The 23,737-nt window shown below is 36.3% G+C and overlaps 1 protein-coding gene across 3 annotated transcripts in view; it reads right to left on the bottom strand.

Annotated features, from left to right (window-relative positions):
• Nucleotides 1-3,866: 3,866 nt before the first annotated feature.
• The window catches only part of LOC110466940, a 25,904-nt gene continuing 6,033 nt past the window's right edge, over nucleotides 3,867-23,737 (bottom strand). For 2 of the 3 annotated variants that reach the window (XM_021523750.1, XM_021523751.1), the window contains exons 2-16: nucleotides 22,920-23,395; nucleotides 22,277-22,768; nucleotides 21,833-21,953; nucleotides 20,120-20,247; nucleotides 19,615-19,644; nucleotides 17,504-17,636; nucleotides 15,480-15,592; nucleotides 13,142-13,213; nucleotides 11,632-12,759; nucleotides 10,607-10,653; nucleotides 10,377-10,417; nucleotides 7,570-7,644; nucleotides 6,963-7,111; nucleotides 5,456-5,731; nucleotides 3,867-4,840 (exon numbers count right to left, since the gene is read on the bottom strand). In XM_021523750.1, the coding sequence (XP_021379425.1) occupies nucleotides 4,773-4,840; nucleotides 5,456-5,731; nucleotides 6,963-7,111; nucleotides 7,570-7,644; nucleotides 10,377-10,417; nucleotides 10,607-10,653; nucleotides 11,632-12,759; nucleotides 13,142-13,213; nucleotides 15,480-15,592; nucleotides 17,504-17,636; nucleotides 19,615-19,644; nucleotides 20,120-20,247; nucleotides 21,833-21,953; nucleotides 22,277-22,768; nucleotides 22,920-23,370 (3,324 nt within the window). In that variant the 5' untranslated portion in view covers nucleotides 23,371-23,395 and the 3' untranslated portion in view covers nucleotides 3,867-4,772. The remainder of the gene's footprint in view (nucleotides 4,841-5,455; nucleotides 5,732-6,962; nucleotides 7,112-7,569; nucleotides 7,645-10,376; nucleotides 10,418-10,606; nucleotides 10,654-11,631; nucleotides 12,760-13,141; nucleotides 13,214-15,479; nucleotides 15,593-17,503; nucleotides 17,637-19,614; nucleotides 19,645-20,119; nucleotides 20,248-21,832; nucleotides 21,954-22,276; nucleotides 22,769-22,919; nucleotides 23,396-23,737) is intronic. The other variant, XM_021523753.1, reaches the window with a different exon arrangement.

The raw sequence follows: 23,737 nt of genomic DNA, 5'->3' as shown, positions 1-23,737 counted from the left end.
AAATTAAAGAGAGACTTCTGTTTTCTGGTAGCTATATTATAAAGCAGCTTGAAGCTCAAATGAAATATTCAAATCTAGTGAAAAGGAAAAACTTGCATATATGAGGGAGGGAAATCTACACATATAATTTGAGAAAAATCTGTGAAAAATACAGATAACAAACCTTAGCTGTCAGAATGCATGATGGCTGCCTGACAGCCATTTTGTTTTTTCAGTGTCGAATTGACACATGCACAACTAGTTGAATCATGTATCATGACCACCCAGCATTTAAATATACAACAAAAGGCACTGACCCCCTTTCATCCACCTGCAGGCTGCGGAGAGAAGCTTTTTGTAAATATTGCTTTAAGCAACTTTTCTGAAACTATGGGCAGTAACTTGATTTTCTTTTGATATTTCCACCCTATAACCATATACAAGCTTACTAGGCATAGCAAGTGGAACACTATCATGCTTCCAGGATGCATGCAAGAGACCTAGGGTTAAGATCACCACCAGTTACAATATATACAACAGCTGGAATGAGTGATGAATACACTCCCATGATTGTTCATGTTTTGCCTGCCCCTGGGGACCAATTTCTTCTGTATAACTTGAAAACAGTTGATATTCCCATCATAGAGCCATATAAGTACTTGCTGTCTTGTAGTGACACTCATGCTATCAAGATTATGCCCATGGGCTTGTGACCCAATCCCTTATGTTTTGTCATGAATACCTGTGAGCAACACTGGCCCTGGTTTAATCACACATACACTAAGGTAGTACATGATGTAGGGTTTATGAATCCCAATTACTATGCACGAAACAATTAAAGCGAGTATAAATATAACCTAGAGACGGGATAATGTCAGAGAGGAGCTACATGTATATGCTAATATTTCTATTTCTGGGAGATTTTCCTACTTAATGTTACTCGATTATTATATTATACTATACATTTACTCTCATGGTCTACAGCTACACACCACATTACTCATCTTGATCTTCGTAAATGAAAACTAATTTTACCATTTTGAAATTTTTACATGATCTGCACTTATATTTCACATGTGAGTTTATATTCTTATCAGTGTTGTACATAATGAGCTAGGAAACATTACAGCACTTTCCATCGTATAACTCACTACATTAGTAGTTTGGAATAGCCTGAAATTAGTGCAAAATGTGCATGGAATTAATGGTAAATGCAACTCTTTACTGTATTTTTAGCCCACCATCATCTGATAGTGGGCTATTCAAATCACCCTGCGTCCGTGGTCCGTCCTTAAACAATTCTTGTTATCGGTATTTCTCAAGAAGTACCAGAGGGATCTTTCTCAAATTTTATATGTAAGTCCCGCTTTGTCCTTAGCTGTGCAGGGCAACTTTTGAGATTGATCGGATAACAACATGGCCGACAGGCAGCCATCTTGGATTTTGATAGTGAAATTTTGTTATCGGTATTTCTCACAAAGTACCAGAGGGATCTTTCTCAAATTTTATATGTAGGTTCCCCTTTGATACTTAGCTGTGCAGGGCAACTTTTGAGACTGATCGGATAAACAACATGGCCGACAGGCAGCCATCTTGGATTTTGATAGTGAAAGATGTTATCGGTATTTCTTGGGAAGTACGGGAGGGATCTTTTTCAAATTTTATATTTAGGTTCCCCTTGTTCCCTAGTTGTGCAGCAGTGCCTGAAATGGAGGGTCTCTCGCTTGCCAAAAGTTGTCAAAAGTGAAGTAGTCACTGGCCGAACAAGAATAGTTCAGGCTGTTGAAAAATTTATGAATAAAAGAAATTATAGTCCCTTCCACATTAACTGGGGGGCAGTACATTTTTCAGTTGAAATTACTTCGATTTGAATCGAACTGTCTGTGATTTAGAAAATGTGATGATTTTTTTTCCAGATTTGCTATATAAATACTGCTTGGGTGTCTTCTTTGAGGTGCGAGTTGTGTATTTTCTTTTTGGGAAGACCTGAATAGATCTAGAGTGGATCATGTCGGATTTTAACTAGGGTTGAAGAATTAAAAATATAGTTTTAACTAGGGTTGAAGAATTAAAAATATAATGTTTTATTCTGTTTTACATATAACAAACATTGTCATGTTAAATGTAATTTAAATGTGCTGAAGCATTGTGTTAAATGCTGTAGAAATATTTCTTGCCAAAATTATTTGGGCCACCAATATGTCATTTGGGCCAGTGCTTCAAATTCTTCATTCGCCCCAAAATTCGATTTTAGGCCAACCAATGCAGGTTCCCCATTATCCTTTATTATTCATGTTTACTTTTGAAACTGATCAGTTAAACAAAATTGCCTACCGACAGCCATCTTTGATTTTTGACATTGAAGGTTCCCGACATTATTGTAGATGATATTGCTACATTGATCCTGACATTATTGTAGATGATAGTGCTGTTAGTACTATGTAGGTTGCCTTTGATCCCTCGTTTTCCATGTTATATTCTGAGACTGATCATAAACACAAAATGGCTAAAGGAAGAACTAAACAGATCTTTCTCATATTGAAATGATCAGTTCTATTTCTTTCACATTAAGTACTGTACTAGTAAATATGTGAAATGACAAACTCACTTTGAAGGTTGGCTTTCATACACATCTGTATTAAGTTTAGATCAAAAGTTACCTCAAGGTGCATTTACTGTTAACATGACTCGATCAAACAGATGAGAGGATAGAAGAGAAAAGATCAAACTGCCAAACTAATGACGATGGTACAATGGTGGGCGCCAAGATCCCTCTGGGCTCTCTTGTATTTCATTGTGTGAGGTAGCTACCGGAGAGGTACTCCTTGGTAGGAGAAATCTCTTTACAAGCTATGGTCGTAATTGTGACATCACAACAACAATATCAAGGCTAGTCGTAAATGTGATGTTACAATAACAATATCAAGCGTAATATAGATGTCACAATGAGAACAATCCAATTCTTGTTGATCCGCAATACTGATAAGAGGCGAATTTGTTATCACAAAACCAGTTTTGGTTTATAGTTTAGGTTTAGAACTGGTTCGGTTTTGGTTTTACTACTGTTTAAACAAATGTCTGGTTTAACACAAAAATGGCTTTAAAACAAATGTGTTCAGCACTAATACTTCAAATGTTTCTCAATAATGACGATGACATGGATGATATCCTTGTGTTATCGGTTTCCAAGCACTTAAGAAGCAGCTGCGATTACATACTCATATCAGTAGAAAACTGTTGAAATAACTGTAAAAAAAAAGAAAAAAGGGGGGAAACAATCTACTAATGGAAATAAAAAGGAAAGAAAAAAAACAAACATTTTTCAACAAATTTCACCTGCATGAAGTGGCAGTCATGTTTCCATGCATCTATTTTGATTCAGTGTTCGAAGAAAGACTACTCGCATACACTTCGCCGGGTATTTCAGGTAAGATCTTTGATTGTCAAATTTATTATGAAAACAAATTCTTCAAAATTGACGTTTTTATTGATTTTTGAATATTTCAACTTAAACAAATTTATTTATTTAATAAATTTATTTATTTAGTTATAATAGAAATGTTTGTGCAGCAGAGATGGCCGTTTAATCAGTCGATATCTTTAAAAATTCCTCTGCATTCCCTACATTCTACCATCACGCTTTCTACTGTTCTACTGACACCATTTCTGAGATTAGGGTGTGGTTTGATCAGTTTTTCTAACTGGTTTTGGTTTACCTTAAACAAAGGAAATGAAAAATAGAAAGTTTACAAAACCAGTTCGAAACTAAAACTAGTTTTGTGATAACAAATTTGCTTACCGGTATGCAAATTTTACACTTCATCCATCACTTTGGGCCCAAAAGAGATTATAGGTATTATTGGTAAAAAACAACAAAATGCTAAAAATACTATCTACATTGCCTTTAATTTAATTGTAGATTATTCCAGATGGAATTGTAAATCTATTACCCGATTTCAAATATGCCTCTAATTTACAATGTATCGGCCCTATTATCCACCAGGATATCAAAAGAAATGAAGTGTAAAACATTTAATATGATGTGGGAAGTGCAATGACTCATGAAATATACATGTTGTAAGATATGTTACAATAACCATTCTAAAGAAATCAATGAAGAAACATGACAAAAGATCATTCAGTCTATTTACCTGCACAAAGAGGTTGTAAGAATGACATCTACAGGTGGAATAAGAGAAATCCACCATAGGTGAGTTTAATGCAAGCTGGAATTCACAAACAAAATCACCTTTCTTAAGTTTGTTAGAAAAATTACATTCTGCAGAAAGATGGTCATATCCATCTTTCAATCTGTCCCCAAAAATAGTTCTGAGAATATTTACATACCAGGTAATTGTAAATTGTGATTAAACTCACAATCATTGTAAATGAAACATGAAATACTTGCCATGTTGATTGCAACTGTCTTGTTGTGACCAGACGTCACATGTCAAATATATTGTTTTTATATAAAATAAAACATGATCACACATTCTACAACCTCGGAAACTATTTTCATTCTTTTTAAAATTTGCTGATAGACTTGCATTGATGGTCTTCAGTCCTATGGTGATAGAGTATTTTGCTCTACCTCTCCAACATCCTAGTCCTATATTGTCTTCTACATGGATAAAGAATACAATGAACACAATGCACAGGGCTTAACACTAGGTGATCTGTCTACTAATCAATGCAATATCAACCTAGTCACTGCTGCATGGCTTCCTTCAATAGTCTTTGTATTTCCAAGGCCACAACGTTTGTATTGTGGATGTGATTGATTGAGGCCTTCCCTAGTAGTCATCGTAGTTCCTTGCAATTCCTTGACTACCACCCATACCCATTTGTTGTCTATTTCCTCCTGTGAAAAACAAATACAATATGAGAATGAAGAGCACCTGTCGGCTGTTCTTTAGTCCCCCTCCCTCACCAAATACATGTCCCCGAGGCACATGCGAAAGTTCAACCTGGACAAATCAACACAAAATCTGACTACAGATTAGTTGTTGTCTCTGCCTGGTGATTTAATAAGCTCTTGTATTTGGACAAAACCTTTTGTACTGTGCATTTTTTGGCACATATGACATGGGAAAGGACTTGACATGAGGAGACATTAAATTACATTAGTTCCCCCCCCCCCTAAAATGTGAGACTTGGAAACACTGAAGTGTCATGCATTGTTTGACAAATTTCTATAAGTAGTAATGGTAACACTTAACCTTGGAACCCTCAAATATGATCTCATTGAAGGTTTTTTCATACCTGACCTTTATATAAAGAGTGATGTCATTCTGTATACAAATGAAGTTGCTAGAATGATGACAATGAATTGGAATTAGATACGATCAGACAGATATGGGTAACGCTATATGCCGACCAATAAAATGACTGGGGTATAAAACCATGTCAGACTTTTGCTTTTATACAGCGATCCACCATACACTAAATCTGTCCAGTAGGTAGTATAATACTGTACCTTGGTTGTATCCCCCTCTGCCTGCTCCTCCACGACTTGGTCCTCCTCGGGTCGTTCCTCTGGCTGCTCCTCTGGCTGCTCCTCTCATATTTCCTCCACGCATACTCCCTCTTCCACCTCTGCTCACTCCCCCTCGTGTTGCTCCGAAGCTAGGTTTGGAGGCGGAGTACTGGTTCTGTATTGGGGAGCGGTATTGGTATGATGTCTGCCCCCCAGAGTAGCCTCCACTTCCCATTGTAGAGGTACGGCCCATTGTAGAACTTTGTGGAGAAAATTCTAAATCGACAGAATAAAATAATTTTTAATTATAAGAAGAGCATAAAGACTCATGATAAAAATCAGTTTGTTGAAATAAAATCATACACTATTGATACACTAAATTAATTTTTGAACCAGAAATAGTTCAAATGAATCATATAAAAGACAGAGTATGGCAAAGGGGAAGGGGTAATATACATGTAGGCCTGCACATGCAACACAACATCCATTTAGACTGTCGTGTAAATGTCCTCACTCTTAAGTATTTCTACACTCCCATAGTCTTGATAACCTCTTGGAAGTAAGTTATTATACATCAAAGCTGTTATTATACATCAAAGCTGTTATTAATACATCAAAGCTGTTATTAATACATCAAAGCTGTTATTAATACATCAAAGTTGTTATTAATACATTGAGATTTATCAATTATTCATGCAATAAAATATGTATTTAAATGTAACAAGAAAATACTATATTTATACTCCATTACTCTAGGAAGTAAACCATTTCTACAGTGTGTTGAAATAGGAAATCCTATAGAAATATACTTAATTAGTAACTAAAGGTATAAGACAAGAGTTCCAATTTGGCTTCACCTTTTATTTTAATAATATATCTATATATAAACTGTCTCCCTAGCCCATATTCTAAAACAGTAAACACCATGAATGAAAATATGTTTAAAAATCAAAAGAGAGTCATAATTCTGTATACAGGGTGGTGTAAAATACAATTGAAGTATACTACATATGGTCTTCCTAAGATACACATATATTACAAGGTTGGTGATTGTAGGTGAAAAGGAAGGAAACTATCCCAAGAGCAAACTTTGGTATCAAAGACAAACAAGGACCCTTACTCTATATTAAATGGGCAAAAGATACAGCATGTGACGTTCCATCTTCCCAACCTACATAAGCATGGGACGTTAGGTGAATGTAGGTGAAAGAACAAGAAAGTTCTGTTCCAGGCAAAAGGCAGTTGATGGATGACAAGGAAAGGTTAACAAATAGACAGACTCTGCAGGAATACCATAACACACCTGTCGTTCATGGAAATGTACCAAACAAAATGTGGAATGATTCCTGCTTGTAATGTTATTATGACAATGCAGAAAACAAAAGCATCAGCAAAATTTTTGAAAACCTTTATATTCTTTTCAATTTTGAAGAAAAGTTCAGCTTAAATAAGAACGAATCATACAAGAATATATTCCACATTCAACAGCATGAACAACCACACCAACCTTCTCTTGGCCTTTTCTGCATTTGTGAGTGATCCTCATCATAGGGTTTCCTCCTTTTTAGGGCAACAGGATTTGCTCTCCGTGTAGAGGGAACTGCGACTGGACGTCCCAGTGAACTGCTGGCAGAGCCACGGGCTGGAGACTTACTCCTGTCATCATGTCAATGAGACATACTTATTTCAAAAGGTCAAACTCTAATAACTGGAAATAATTTGATAGTGATATCCCCGAGAACAAATGTTAGACCTTGACACAAATTGAAGCATTGTCAAATCAACATCAGCAAGGAGTCTTGCACACTTGTCACACAGATACCCATAGGTATTAATGGTAACCTGAGTCGTAATACTGTATAGCTATTTTCTGTGGTGAGACAAAAACTTGAAATAGTCAGGTATATCAAGCAATAAAGTTTATTAGCTTTCATGTCGGAAACAAAGCACACTAAAACCCATTTAAATAAACATAACTGCCAATGAAAAATAATATACCATGACATTGAATCACTATGAAACAAAATGGAACACACAAGGGTAACACTGTTTGCCCCTCCATTAAATGATGGGGAATTAAAATAACTTGTTTAGTTTAATACAACAGATTTTACCCTTCTTTCTTTTGCATAGCATCTAGAGCTGTCTGGAGGAGAGCGACCATGGCACGGTCATCCTGGACACCTTGTCTGTAACATTGTCCAAAGTCATCAAAGTTATCACTTAACGACATAGATAACACACAGTATACAGTTACTAGTTAACGACATAGATAACACACAGTATACAGTTTCTACTTAATGACATAGATAACACACAGTATACAATTACTACTTAATGACATAGATAACACACAGTATACAGTTACTACTTAATGACATAGATAACACACAGTATACAGTTACTAGTTAATGACATAGATAACACACAGTATACAGTTACTAGTTAACGACATAGATAACACACAGTATACAGTTACTACTTAATGACATAGATAACACACAGTATACAGTTACTAATTTTTGACAAAGATAACACACAGTACACAGAGTTACCACTTAATGACATAGATAACACACATTACACAAAGCTGTCACTTAATGACATAGATAAAACACAGTACACAAAGTTATCACTTAACGACATAGATAACACACAGTACACAAAGTTACTACTTAATGACATAGATAACACACAGTACGAAGTTACTACTTAATGACATAGATAACACACAGTACACACAGTTACCACTTAATGACATAGATAACACACAGTACACACAGTTATCACTTAATGACATAGATAACACACAGTACACAAAGCTGTCACTTAATGACACAGATAACACACAGTACACAAAGTTATCACTTAAGGACATAGATAACACACAGTACACAAAGTTATCACTTAATGACATAGATAACACACAGTACAAAGTTACTACTTAATGACATAGATAACACACAGTACAAAGTTACTACTTAATGACATAGATAACACACAGTACACACAGTTACCACTTAATGACATAGATAACACACAGTACAAAGTTACTACTTAATGACATAGATAACACACAGTACAAAGTTACTACTTAATGACAGATAACACACAGTACACAAAGTTACTACTTAATGACATAGATAACACACAGTATACAGTTACTAATTAATGACATAGATAACACACAGTATACAGTTACTACTTAATGACATAGATAACACACAGTATACAGTTACTAATTAATGACATAGATAACACACAGTACACAGAGTTACCACTTAATGACATAGATAACACACATTACACAAAGCTGTCACTTAATGACATAGATAACACACAGTACACAAAGTTATCACTTAACGACATAGATAACACACAGTACACAAAGTCACTACTTAATGACATAGATAACACACAATACACAGTTACTACTTAATGACATAGATAGCACACAGTACACAGTTACTACTTAATGACATAGATAACACACAGTACACAAAGTTACTACTTAATGGCATAGATAACACACAGTATACAGTTACTAATTAATGACATAGATAACACACAGTACACAGAGTTACCACTTAATGACATAGATAACACACATTACACAAAGCTGTCACTTAATGACATAGATAACACACAGTACACAAAGTTATCACTTAACGACATAGATAACACACAGTACACAAAGTCACTACTTAATGACATAGATAACACACAATACACAGTTACTACTTAATGACATAGATAGCACACAGTACACAGTTACCACTTAATGACATAGATAACACACAGTACACAAAGTTACTACTTAAAGTCATAGGAGTGTATTGATGAACGGAAATAGGAAGTACATCCCTAGTTGAAAATCCAATGTAGGGAGACAGTATCACAATTTCCGTATATTCTAATGTTTAATATTAAACTGATGAATATTGTATGCTTATTATTGACAGAACAGTGTTTTCTCTCAATATTAAAGCATTTCAAACCAATCCAGGCATTAATTCAGTTGTTTTTTATCAATGAGTCAAATGTGTCCATTTTTCTGTACTTGAGGAAACTGGCTACCTATTTCTCTACTGTATTTTTTTTTCAAGAAAGATAACTCTTCCATGCAATTACTATGTGTATACGGTTTTATTATAAAGCGTCCATTTTTAATCGTTTACAGATCATTTATTTTACACAATTTCATCATTTATTAAATTGATATACATTAATGCAATACTAATCTATTGCAGTATCATTTTTAGTGACATTATTTTGCCAAAAATTGTGTCTTTCATTTTTTTTTCAAAATTCACTCCTTTTTAAATAGGTTTCATTTAAAATCCTTAAAATTTTGACAACCTATATTTTTTGGTAGCAGAAAATTTTCTTTACTTCAAAGCAATATAATTACAAAATTTGAAAAAATCTACTGAGAAATGGTGACACAATCCTATTACCTTAATGACATAGATAACACACAGTACACAGTTACCACTTAATGACATAGATAACACACAGTACACAAAGTTACTACTTAATGACAAAGCGTCAGTCACTGCAGCCATTTTAAAGAAGTCCAAAATGTCCCAGCATATCAATATCAGTCAAGGGTGGCCCTTTTTGGATTGTCACAACAATGACTACACTTAGTCAAGACCTTTTAAGGAATATTTGTATCAACTTTTGAGTCAATTGATGTCAGTGGTTCTTGAGAAGTAAAAAACATCTCAGGTTAGCCAATTTGGATCGGCACGAAAGCAAAAACAACTGGAACATAGCTACAGGTACCAAGTTTGGAGTTAATACCTTCAGTTGTTCTTGAGAACTGAAAATGTTCATTATTAATGGAAGACATGTTATAACAGGTGAAAACTGAGAGTAATACCTTACATGATCATCATGTAAGCAGCAATAGAATTACCTTTCGTTTGAGAGGACAACTCCAAGCTTTTCAGAAAGGTCCTGAAATAGGGAATAAAATCGTGTTTATATCTTAAGAGAAAGCATAAAACATAGTGTAGATGTACATGCACCATTAGAAACAGACCAAATCTATAAAAAAACTGATTAGTACACACTTTCATTAAATTTTATATGCATGTATACATGTTTAAGTATACACTTTGATGTGTTATATGAATGCTGACTTACCCTGCGCGAAGCTGTCTTTTTAACTCCTCTTCCCCTGGAATCATCGTCTAGAGAAAAAAAGGAAAAATAAATCTGTCTTGGTTTCAGGTAAAACAAAATGTTTTGTATGATGTACCACTTCGTTTTCAATGTTATTTTGATGTTTTGTAAGAAAAAATACCAGTTTCTGAAGAGTGTTGTGAAGGCTAAATCTGTAGTAATTTGCCACAAAAATTTCACTTTATACAGTAGAAAACATACCTGGTATCAAATGATGGTAAATATTCTTATGTGTTCACAAATAACTAAAACTGTTAACTCACAAGTATAAACTTATATTTAACAAGAGGTCCAAAGGGCCTGTATCGCTCACCTGAATATGTTTAAAATAAATGGTATGAAGTAAAGATATGGCACTCCATGGTAGGTGCTGTAAGTAAATATAAAATTTCAGAAAGATCCATCTAGAACTTGAGATATAACGAGAAAAAACTTCAAAAAGAGCCCCACCATATATGTCCCTAGGGGAGTCATACCCACTGCTTATACAAAATTGAGTCCCCTTGGCCAAAGGTTGCTCCAGACTAAATAAGGATAAAATCCCTTAATCCCTATGGCAGAAGGATTATAAAGGTTTTACCTCTATTTCCCCTATTGGGCCCTGCCCTTCAGGTCCCAGGGGGGCCACACCCAACTTTTATACAAAATTGGTTTCCCTTTACCCAAGGATGCTCCACACCAAATATGGACCAAATCCTTTCATTCTTACAGAAGAAGAAGGATTTTAAAGAATAATTTGCTATGTTTCCCCTATCGGCCCCGCCCCTCTGCCCCAAGAGGGGCCACACCCACCATTTATACAAAATTGAGTCCCCTTGGCCTAAGGATGCTCCAGACCAAATTTAGTCAAAATCTGCTAGGCCGTTCAGGACTAGTAGCGTTTTAAAGGAAAAGTTGATTGACGGACGACTGACAACGGACGCTGCGGTAGGGCATAAGCTCACTATGGTCCTTCGGACCAGGTGACCTAAAAATCATTATGGTACCTAGGCCCATGTCGTGTGAGTCATAGTCTCTGTCATCCCAAACAGGGCTTCTCTCCCTCCTCCTGGTGATCTGTTGCTGCTGCCTCTTTGGTGCTGAGCTCGGTCCCATCCTGTCCGACGATCTTGATGGCCGATCATATTCACGATCATAGTCATCATCTCGGCTGCGATGGGATCCCCCTCGGTTGTAGTCATCCTCATAGTCACTGTGGTCACTAAAATGTCCACCTTTGTTGTAATCCCTGTAGTCTCGGCTTAAGTCACCACTGTCTCTTCTACTCCGTACTGGACTACGATTTCTATCAAAGCCTTCATCTCTGCCTGAATCAAAGTTACTTCTACTGTCTCGCCCACCTCTGTAGTTACCTCCCCTTCCACCTGAATAACTGCCTCTTTGAGTAAAATTGCCCCTGTTTCCTCTTGATGGCCGTACATTGATATCACTGGTTCGCCTCATTCCTCCATCCCTAGACGACCCTCTCCCGTTATTGAGGCGACCTGTCTCCATGGTACCCCCAGTGCTCCTCCTTTGACGCTGATCACTGAAGGACCTATCTGATCCAAAACCTCTGCCCTGGGAAGGACTCCGGTCAAGTCTATCCCGACTTCTTGACCTTGACGAGATATTGCTTCTCATTTGACGCATATCTGACCCCATTTGGCCCATTCCTTGGTTCATGTTAAGGCCCCCCATGGAATTTCCACCCATGCCCATTCCTACGCCTGCACCACCCATATTTCCCATCATTCCAGTTCCCATCCCCCCCATGCTAGATGCCATTCCCATATTTCCCATTCCCATAGTTGATCTCATGTTGAGACCCCCCATGTTTCCACCCATTCCCTGTCCCATCATGTTCCCCATGTTGGACGGGCCCATTCCCATGCCACCCATGTTTGCAGCCCCTAAGCTGACATTGAGCCCGGGTATGCCCATATTTGTTCTCATTCCCAAGTTCATGCCCGACCTCAGGCCAGTGCCCCTCATGTTGGGCCTCCTGCCACGGGTGTTCAAGAACTTGTTGTCCCTGAAGTTGCCGCGACTGAACCTGCCAACAGGTCGTCTATCCTGGGTAGGTCGACTGTCTTGGAGGACATTCTTTTTGTTGTTCCAATACTCCCTTCTCTCTGTAATTAAGAAGCAACAGGTTAGAAGTGGACTGTACAATTCAGTTCTCAAATGAGCTTCTAATTTAACTGAATTTAACTGAATTTAACTGAATTTAACTGTATGACATTACTGTATTTGCATTCAGGGTGTATATGAAAATTACATCCATGTAAAAAAAGAACTTCTACTAGTGAAGCTAGCATAAGGTTGACAAATTGAAAGCCTGGAACGGAGTGTTACCGGTTTGTTAGATACTTATATTCAGGAATGGTATTACTTTAACTACATGCCAGAACTGCATTAAGGTTATGTAACAATATTGTTGTTCTATTTGAAACTGTTTGTTATTCATTGGAGGTTGAATTGTAAACCTGAAATGTTTGTGAATGAAAGGCTTACTGTCAGACAAATAGAAGGGTTTCCCCCACAGCCACTGCTGCACACGAGGTGTCGATGGAATCTCAGGTTTTCCTGAAATAAAAAGTATTTTGGTAAAGTTTGTTCCACATCATACTAATGATGTCAAGGCCATTCATTAACAAGAGGCCCAAGGGCCTTAGCGGTCACCTGAGTTATATCATAGGTACTGGTAGCTTTATTTTATTGTTTAGATGTGATGTGGAAATCAGCGTGTAAACTAAGTGAAATACAATACTTGTCATGTCATCAAAGGATAAGAATTTGAAAATATTGGTAAATGTTCCGTTTGGGGCCCCGCCCTAGCCCCTGGGGATGGGGCAGGAATCCCAATTTTCCAAAGTAATACTCTCATTCACCAAAGATAATTCTGACTAAGTTTGAGTAATTCTCTGCTGAAAATGAATAAAATATATACCCAAAAGTGTTATTTCCCTACAAAACTATAGTAAACTTTACCCCCTCCCCAAGGGAGAACGGATAGCTCGGGGGTCCTGAAATTTACAATTTAAATAAAGCCCCTGATGATCTTTCCATCCATGCAGAGAAAATGACTGTAATACCTCTGAGTCTGGAGAAGAAGATTTTTGAAATATTGGTTAATTTTCCCTTTTGGGCCCCGCCCTGGCCCCTAGGGTTGGGGTAGGAATCCCAATTTTACAATTTAAAACCATCTTCCTCCTCCAAGGATGATTCTGACCAAGTAAAAATAATTTCCAACAGAAAATTGTCAAAATATACCCAAAAGTGTTGTTTCCCTATATAAACTATAGTAAACTTTACCCCCTCCCCAAGGGAGAACGGATAGCTCGGGGGTCCTGAAATTTACAATTTAAATAAAGCCCCTGATGATCTTTCCATCCATGCAGAGAAAATGACTGTAATACCTCTGAGTCTGGAGAAGAAGATTTTTGAAATATTGGTTAATTTTCCCTTTTGGGCCCCGCCCTGGCCCCTAGGGTTGGGGTAGGAATCCCAATTTTACAATTTAAAACCATCTTCCTCCTCCAAGGATGATTCTGACCAAGTAAAAATAATTTCCAACAGAAAATTGTCAAAATATACCCAAAAGTGTTGTTTCCCTATATAAACTATAGTAAACTTTACCCCCTCCCCAAGGGAGAACGGATAGCTCGGGGGTCCTGAAATTTACAATTTAAATAAAGCCCCTGATGATCTTTCCATCCATGCAGAGAAAATGACTGTAATACCTCTGAGTCTGGAGAAGAAGATTTTTGAAATATTGGTTAATTTTCCCTTTTGGGCCCCGCCCTGGCCCCTAGGGTTGGGGTAGGAATCCCAATTTTACAATTTGGTATCCTCATCTACCAAGGATGATTCTGACCAAGTTTGAAAAAATTCCATCCACTGGTTCTTGAGAAGAAGATGATTATGTAAAAGTTTACGCACGACGACGGACGGAAAGTGATTGGAATATGTCACTTGAGCAAAGCTCAGGTGACCTAAAAAGTAACTTAACTTGATCATAACACACTAAACCTTGAATTTGTTAAAGAGTCATCAGATATAAAACTGACCTGTTCAGGTTTTATATCTTTGTAATAGATATAGGGCCTTATAACAACAGAGTTTCATGATATCATTTGGAATTTCCAGCACTGATTTTCTAAAAAAATAAATAATGTAGCAATCTGAAATACATTTGAAATTATGAAATTTCTTGATTATCCATTAACTAGAAAATATCTAAGACATGAACACCTCAACTATGATGAAAATTAGTTTCATTTTTAACTAATGTCAATAAATAGTTAGGGTGATCTTGAACTTTTGTTCCTGAAATATGAACTCTTTCAAATTCTCATACTTGACCTCTGTATTAAAGTTAGTTTAAAATATATTGAATAAATGAAGTTGCTTGAGTAATGTCACTGAATTGGTTGACAAATATCTATAATAAGTGTAGGTGACCCTGGCCTTTACCTAAAAACTCTAAAATAGGAATCTTTGAGTTATTCTCATACTTGACCTTTGTATAATGTTGGATCAAAAGCCATTTAGAATTGAACTCTAAAGTGTGATTACAGGGAATCGGATGCAATGCAACATGCAGACTGGGAGTGACATGGGTAGCACTATAAACCTACCCCCTCCAAAAGGTAGGGGACATAAAAATAAAGCAACTAGACAGATGACAATGATTTCCTGAAACTACTTAGTGACTTTGATTACAGACTGAAACACAAACTTTCCAATTAGTCACTCTATCTAACTCACCACATGTTCACTCAGTCCAATTAAGGAAATGTTCACTCTCTAGTTAAAACTTGCTGTGTTCAATGTCAGATGAAATATTTACCTATCGATGTCATCCTGCTGACTCTCACTTGAAGGCTTCCGATTTTGATGAACTTATTTTCATGAAGAAATGCAAGACATTCTGACTTAGTTGGCATTTCTACTACAGCCCAGCTAGAAAATAAAAAAACATGAATCAAGAAATTCATAAATGAAACACTGTAAATTGCTTTATAGGAAACACAAGTTTGTGAATAATATTTTCTTGTCATTGTTTGTTTTGTACACATCAAGACACAGTGCATTATGTAAGTGATTTAAGTGGTATAACAACCAGTGTAAAACAGATATGTCAGGGAAATTAATGTCACAAAGGGGAGACAACTCAAGTGGTGCCACAGTATTTGGAACTCATTCCTGTTTTACAACCAAGGGATTTTAAACATGATAGTATTAAATATTGTATCACATACTTATCTTCGTCATCTTGCATCAAGTGGCTAAGAATAACTTGCAGCAATATGTTGATACCACACAGGAAAGTCATGAATTATGTTACAACAATATACAAACCATTTAAATATATACTTTTTGTTTAAAAAATCAAATATGGCCACTACAAAAGTCTTTAACATTAATGCACTAGCTAAACAACCTAGAAATGAACTATAACCTAAAATTGTGAAAGTCTAGTTATAATATAACTCATGCAGCATTTACATTTCCTTATTTTGGCCACATTGGCACCAAATGATTCCTTTCCAAAATATAAATAAATGATGTCTGGACAATGAAGACAAGAGTATGATGGAATCAACCTGTTGTCATGGTAACATATTGATATTGTAGAGTATTTCCCATTCAATCAAATCACACCAAAAGGTGATTGTTTGACATTCTTGTAAACATTCCACAATATCTGTTTCCAGCTTGAGAAATGATGATCACTGAAAAAAATCGTTATGGAACTCCACACTACTTAAAGCATCACTTCTAAATGTAGAAGCTCTTTGATGGACTAAGTTCTTTGATGGGCTAAATAAATTTGAAAACAATATTTCCCATTCTCTAATGAAGTGACACACCTTGATTGGATCTAGAAGTTCTACAAAAGACAGTTGATGAGAAATCCCACAGCAGGAACCACAGTGTGTACTGGAAGTAGAGAAATCTATCTTGCCAAGGTCATACACTGTACAAGCATGCTTTCTTGTCAGATATTCTTGCAATGATCAGCAAATATGGCTGAAAATTGTTGATATTATGTTATGATACATACAGCAGAAAAAACCTTCTATCAGTACGCAGTATGAAATTATTTATAGAACTCGAGTAATAATTCAATGATCAGCACTGATACAGTAGTCCAAACATCAAAGATTGCTAATTGGCATCGTGTCAAATCAGATGGGTTCAATGCTCAAGTGAAATACAAACTGCTCTTTGCACCTGCCCCTTTTTGCCTTGCAATAAACCCCTTGCATTTCAGGGTCATCTCCACTACTACAAAGTTCAGTACTAGTGTCAAAGTCAGGAGCTAAAAACAGTGGAGTATGCTTGTATTACCTGCTTATTTCTGAAAATCTTGCTTGAATCATGTTTTCTTCAGACTTGTTCTAACTTGATAGGCCAAGGCAATGTATATTTATAAACCTGTATATTTTTAAGATTTATGAGAGTGGATACTGTATATCAGTATATCTCAGTAAATCACCACAAGAAATTTGTTAATGCTCTGTTATGATGATGAACAGGCAGTGTCATTAAGTTTTGTAAATGCATATTTAGTATCGACGGCAGATGTAGTTCATCAAGGGATTAAGCATATCACTGCGAAAAAAAATCAAGGGATTTTACATATCCCCGAGACAAAAGTTTTTTATTATACATAACATAACATAACAGGTAAAGTGTTGTTTCTTTTTACATGAAGACAGTTCTATAAACCATATCAGTAGAATGACTTCAGGAAATGTTTTGTGTCTCTCACCAAACCAGTGGTTGTCTTACAATTGCTCACCTGCCTTGCCTCTCCCTGAGGCCTGCCTAATTTGCCTCCCCATGGGCCTCACAGTACTTACTTACCCAACAACCTTGCCCCCTGGCTTGCGGGCTACACAAGCCCTGACCATATTAGGTATGTATTCCTTCAGTGACAAGTCTGTCGTATCTTCAGGTAAACTCTTCAGGAACAATGACCTGTCCCTGGGATGGCCTTCTGTAAACAACATGCAAAGCTGAAAATCAAGTCTTCGCGAAGACATTTTGAACAACAATGACAGTGCTTCCTGTCTCTAAGATCCGAGATCGACAACATCCACAGGGGAAGTGTTTACTCTCTGTTTTTATCTCGTCTCCAGACTAGCTGTGTACCATTGGATGACCATTTCATTAAGGGATGGTCTCATTCATCTCCATACATTAGTAGTAAAGACTTTGTATACATCTACAAAGCCTAGTAATACTTCTGACAAAGCTATATTGGGTAATACCAGATATCCTGCACAGCTGACAAGTATTCTCATAAATCTCATATCTTACAGACACAATAAATTCCATACATTTAATATTGAATAGGAAATGGATTGATATGGAAAAAGACATCTTTCAACATCTGGCATTCATCACATAGCCATCAAATTAAGATGGTTCCAGATTTGAACATCACATCATGATCAATTATACATGAAACTTGGCGATTTCACCGATATAATTCATATATGTATATACATATAAGTACACAATGCATTGTGTAAGAAAAAAACAAAAAGAATACAAATTCATAGTAATTTGTTCTTCCTGCTTATACATAACTTTCTTTTCTTTTTGCAGTTTAGACAACAACCCTTTGTAATTCCCTTAAAAACTTCTTTTTTGTTTCTTTTCCATTCCTTTGAATTGGTTGAATCATTTGAAGTTTTATTTCTTTCTGATGGCGGGGTTCAATGTTTTCTTTGATATCCTTAGCAGCAATTGAATATCCAGTTATGGGTAGCATTTCCAGCACATAATCTGGTATGTGAATCATTCCATTCTTCCTATTTTTCACTGATCAATCCATAACTTAAAGTTGACAAGAATCCAGTAAAATAGTCAAAATCATACCTGAAATCATATCATATTTCTTTTTCTGCAGTTATATCAATTTCTCTTAAAACTTCGAAACAGCATGATGATGAGGTAAGTTTGCCTTCCTCCTTGATGCATTCTACTTCAGGTGACTTGCATTCAAAAAAAAGAGAAGCTTTTTTCCTGATCTAATAACTTCTTTTTCAAAAAAATAGGTGTTTGTACTAAGATGGTCCATTTCTTCTCAGCATTTTCTCCCTTTTAAGAGTGAGTAAACACATTGTCCAGCAGAGTGTTTAGTAAGTCTTCAAAATGACGAGATCAATACGAAAGCCAGCCTTAGACTGCACCTTTTTACACTGACAAGGCACAGTAGCAAAACATTTTCACAATTCCTATGAAAAGTTAAGTGTGCCTGACAAGGTCAGGTAAATTGTTTTCCGATGTGAATATTTCAGGAATCAAACGTTGATTTTATCTTGATGTGAATATCATGATACAGTAGTCATTCCCAAGAATGTGCAGAATATTCAGAAAAGGTTGATCCCATCATTCACAGGAATATGTGGTTATAGCTTATCTTCTTCCACAAGCTCCCAATCATCAGTATATAACAAGTTTTCAAAGACACATTTTTTCTGTCACAAATAACTGACAGGAGCTTGATTATGCAGCCATCTGAAGAGCTCTCAGCATGGTGCCTTTAGCTTTCAATGTTTTGAGGCTTCTTCAAAAGGTCTCCTTGGTGGCAAGCCTACTCCATTTCTTACAACAGCTTGTCTTAATTTCAAAATAGCATTCTCAAGTTGTTTGTTCTAAATCCAAATATGTAAAGTACAGCTTTCTGAACACTTGTCCAGTGGATTTGGATGAGCCATGTTTGCAATGCCTCTTGGACTCAGGATCCTAAAACCTTGGCTGGTTTTAAGGGTCACAATTTTATAGTATGTGTTTAGGTCAATTACAAATATACTACATAAATAAATTATATATGAAAAAGTAAGATTCCTTGAAATTACATTATGTTTACTTATTCATACATGTAGATTAATTTCACTGGCTACACAGCCAGCAGATAATGTGTAACTCTTCCAGTTTATCTTGTGATTCTAATCAGAATACCTTACCTTGTAGACCCAATCTTCTGCAGAAATCATCTGAAATATAACAAAGAAAAGGGGATAAAATTGTCTCTTACAACAGCACTGACAAGAACAAACAGCTGTCAAACCGGTAAATTATTGTGTCCTTTACACAATAAAAAATGTCCTGAAGATCTTCATTATACAATTTTGTATCCATTATAATAAGTAACGATTCAATTTTATATAATAGCAACTTAACTTATCAATTGACTTTATGCAAACACTATTTCCTAGGGGCTATTGTTTGGGGAGGTCAACTCCCATTCCTCTCCTGATGTCAGTCTTACATAACGTTGAGTGTTGAAGCTTATTTTATTCTTGTGATCACTTTTGAATAAATCAGAAACATTGCAATCTCCACAGCCGATTTTGTCCTTTGGAATACAAGTATTTAAGCAATCATTGCAAAGTATTCTCATTAAAAGAAGTGTGTCCAAACTTCCACATGTACATCCTATAGATTTCTAGAATAATCACTGTTACTTACTTGTTTTCTTCAACAAATGTTCAGAGCATTCATCAATCTTTATTCCCAGCAGCCTAAGGTTGGCCAGACTTTTGACAAGACTTTCATATCGCACTGGACTTGAAGCATTGAAAGCAACTTTCATTTTCCTGAAAGGAAAAGAAACAAAGATGATATGCTCCCTATCTACTCCAATATATTTGTTTAAAAAGCTAAAAGTGTGCACCCTTAGTGTTTCCGTAGTAAATAATCATTGGGATCCTAAAATCCTGACATGCTATATCACAAATACACATCGAAGATCAGTATACTTAACATGGTTTGTGGAGGTTGCATCATACAATGCATGTTTACCCATATTAACAACGGTGACAGAAGAAGAATTAAAAATGAAGACCCTTTGTTCAATATTGTACATGTCATAAACGGGAGGAAAATGAAGAACTGTGGTGTTCGGCATGTAGTAATCATGTCATCTACATCTATTCACTAGAGGCCATGACAAGCTGGACACCATGCAACATGATGCTAGGTCGAAGATTTCCACTAGAGCTTTGATGCTAGGTCTCAGGTTGTCAGTAGGGTTTTGATGCTAGGTCTCAGGTTGGCAGTAGGGTTTTGATGTTGGGTCTCAGGTTGGCACTAGGGTTTTGATGCTGGTTCTCAGGTTGGCAGTAGGATTTTGATGCTAGGTCTCACGTTGGCGGTAGGGTTTTGATGCTAGCTCTCGGGTTGGCAGTAGGGTTTTGATGCTTGGTCTCAGGTTGGCACTGTGGTTTTGATGTTAGGTTACAGGTTGGCAGTAGGATTTTGATGCTAGGTCGCAGGTTGGCAGTGGGGATTTGATGCTGGGTCTAAGGTTGGCAGTAGGGGTTTGATGCTAGGTCTAAGGTTGGCAGTAGGGTTTTGATGCTGGGTCTCAGGTTGGCACTGGGGTTTTGATGCTGGGTCTCAGGTTGGCACTGGGGTTTTGATGTTAGGTCACATGTTGGCAGTAGGGTTTTGATGCTAGGTCTCAGGTTGGCAGAAGGGTTTTGATGCTAGGTCTCAGGTTGGCAGTAGGGTTTTGATGCTAGGTCTCAGGTTGGCAGTAGGGTTTTGATGTTAGGTCACATGTTGGCAGTAGGGTTTTGATGCTGGGTCTCAGGTTGGCACTGGGGTTTTGATGTTAGGTCACAGGTTGGCAGCAGGGTTTTGATGCTTTTTCTCAAATGGGGATGTAGGTTTTTCTTAATTGCTCAATAAGAATTCACTTCAACTAAATACTTATAAAATAAACTGTACACAGCCATTAAACATGAAAGCAGAACTTTTTGCTATGAATATAATAACTTTCCCATGAGTATGTAATTTGACTCCATTATATGACTTATACATTGAACTCTTTGACCTGAAACACATTGAACATCTTTCTGTCAGCCACATGTATACATTACCTTGTGGAAGAATGATACATTCTATTTATCAGCATTAGAAATGATTTCTGTTCCATTTTCAAACAGACTTTCTTTGTTTAAAATTATCTTTCGAAATTAATATTTGATTTTCTCAACAAACCTGAAACTGCACCAGCTGAATTTTTAAGCCATAAAAATTTTTTGGAATATCTTATATTTTAAAATTTGAATGTGTAAGATAAAGCCATAAATAGCCACACATACTGATATATTGGAATGTCATCAATACAAACTGTTGAGACTGTAATTAAAAAAATAATGTTTACAAAAAACTTACCCCAGTGTACGCATTCCATTCAGATCTTCAAAATCAATATGGATTTCCTTTGCTTTGCAAAGGCAGAGGAAAAAGTCATCAGCTTTAAAGTTTCTCACCTCCACTTCACTCAAGGTCACAACTGGTAATATAACAATGGAATTATTTTAAAATTACAAATGAAATCAAATACAGAGCAATTTGATATTTATATCACTAATATTAGGTAAGGTGTACATTTCCTGAATATATCATAATATATTTAATTATTGATGGAACAGGTCACCTCAAATTACATTTCTCAAAATGTGTCCTTAAAAGATTTCACAGGATTTGAAAAATGGTCAACAACTGAAAATCAAATGATGAATATACTTTAAGTTGAAAAAATATATTTTGTTCATCAGTCCAACGGTTATTACATTTTTAAAGAAAACAAATAAGATCTTAGTAGATATTCAATACCCAAATTGTCCCATTCCTTTGTCATGGCTTCATGCTCAGCCTTTCTCCTTGCATCAGCCTTGGCTCTTGCTTCAGCTCTAGCTTTTGCCTCAGCCTCAGCCCTAGCTTTAGCTTCAGCTCTGGAGTTGGCACCCTTTCCGGCATCTTTTTTATCACCCTTGGATTTAGCAGTGTCTTTTTTGCCTCCCTCTGGGTTTTTTTCAACTTTTTTGGTAGCTGTTTTCTCTTCTCCCTCAACCTTATCCTTTGAATTCTTTTCTTCGGTTCCATCTTTTCCAGAATCACCACTTTCCTTTTTATCGGATTTGTCTGCATCATCACCTTTAACTTCTGCAGCCCCCTTTTCAGCGTCATCGCCGTCAGTGTTCACATCTTTATCTCCTGCTTGCTTTTGGTCAGCATTTTCCTCTGTTGATTCTGTTTTATTTTCATCTTTATCTAAAGTGTCCTTAGATTTAACATCTGCTGTTTTACTTTCGTTACTTTCTGCAACTGAATTTAGAGAAAACATTATCAGAGCATAATGAATTTATGATTATTAGAGTAAACTCTATGCAATCCAAAATCGTCTTATACCCATTGTTTATTGGACTAAATGAGTTAATTTCACAAACTGCATGCCTGAATACAACACAATACTAACCATCAGTTTGCTTTGCAGATGAAGAATCCTCTTTTTGATCACTTTCATCAAGTTCTCCAGTCTCCTCTTGTATGTTACCCTCTTCTTCAATGTGTTCATCATCATAACTAGGTTCCATATCATCTTCAAGGTCTCCATCTGCCTCATACTCAGGACCTGTAGGCATTTCATTGTCATCTATCTCTATGTCATGATCAATCTCTCCCTCATCATCGTCATGTTCAGATCCTGATGCTTCATCTACAACATCCCAGTTATCTGTCATAAACATTTCTACCCCTTCTTCATCCTCAATTTCTTCCTCTTGTTCCTCATCAGCTTCGTCCATTTCTTCTCCTTGTTCCTCATCAGCTTCCCCCACTTCTTCTTGCTCTTTATCAGGTTCTTCATGCTCAGATTGAACAGTTTCGGCAGCAGACACTGCAGCTGCCTCATCTGCTGGGGTTGCCATTGTTTTTTTAGTATCAATGTCACTTCTGCAAATAAATAACAGTACAGAGATAACATTCATGACTTATAATAATCTTTTACCTTACATGAAAGTCAGAAAAGCTGTTCTCTGAAACTGTTAATAGAATCATTTCAAAACCCTATTTACCAATTCTGTAAATGTAAACTTATTTCCTTTCAGATTGCAGAACTATCTAAACATCTAAGAAGAAAAAGCTAATTTGTTACATCTATAAAATAAGGTACAATTTGTTACATCTATGAAATAAGGTACAATTTGTTACATCTATAAAATAAGGTACAATTTGTTGCCTCTATAAAATAAGGTACAATTTGTTACATCTATAAAATAAGGTACAATTTGTTAC

This window comes from Mizuhopecten yessoensis, unplaced genomic scaffold (genome assembly GCF_002113885.1).
Source record: "Mizuhopecten yessoensis strain PY_sf001 unplaced genomic scaffold, ASM211388v2 scaffold11149, whole genome shotgun sequence".
Classification (NCBI taxonomy): domain Eukaryota; kingdom Metazoa; phylum Mollusca; class Bivalvia; order Pectinida; family Pectinidae; genus Mizuhopecten; species Mizuhopecten yessoensis.
Note: the sequence above shows the minus strand (reverse complement) of the source record. Positions and strands in the feature narration are given on the sequence as shown.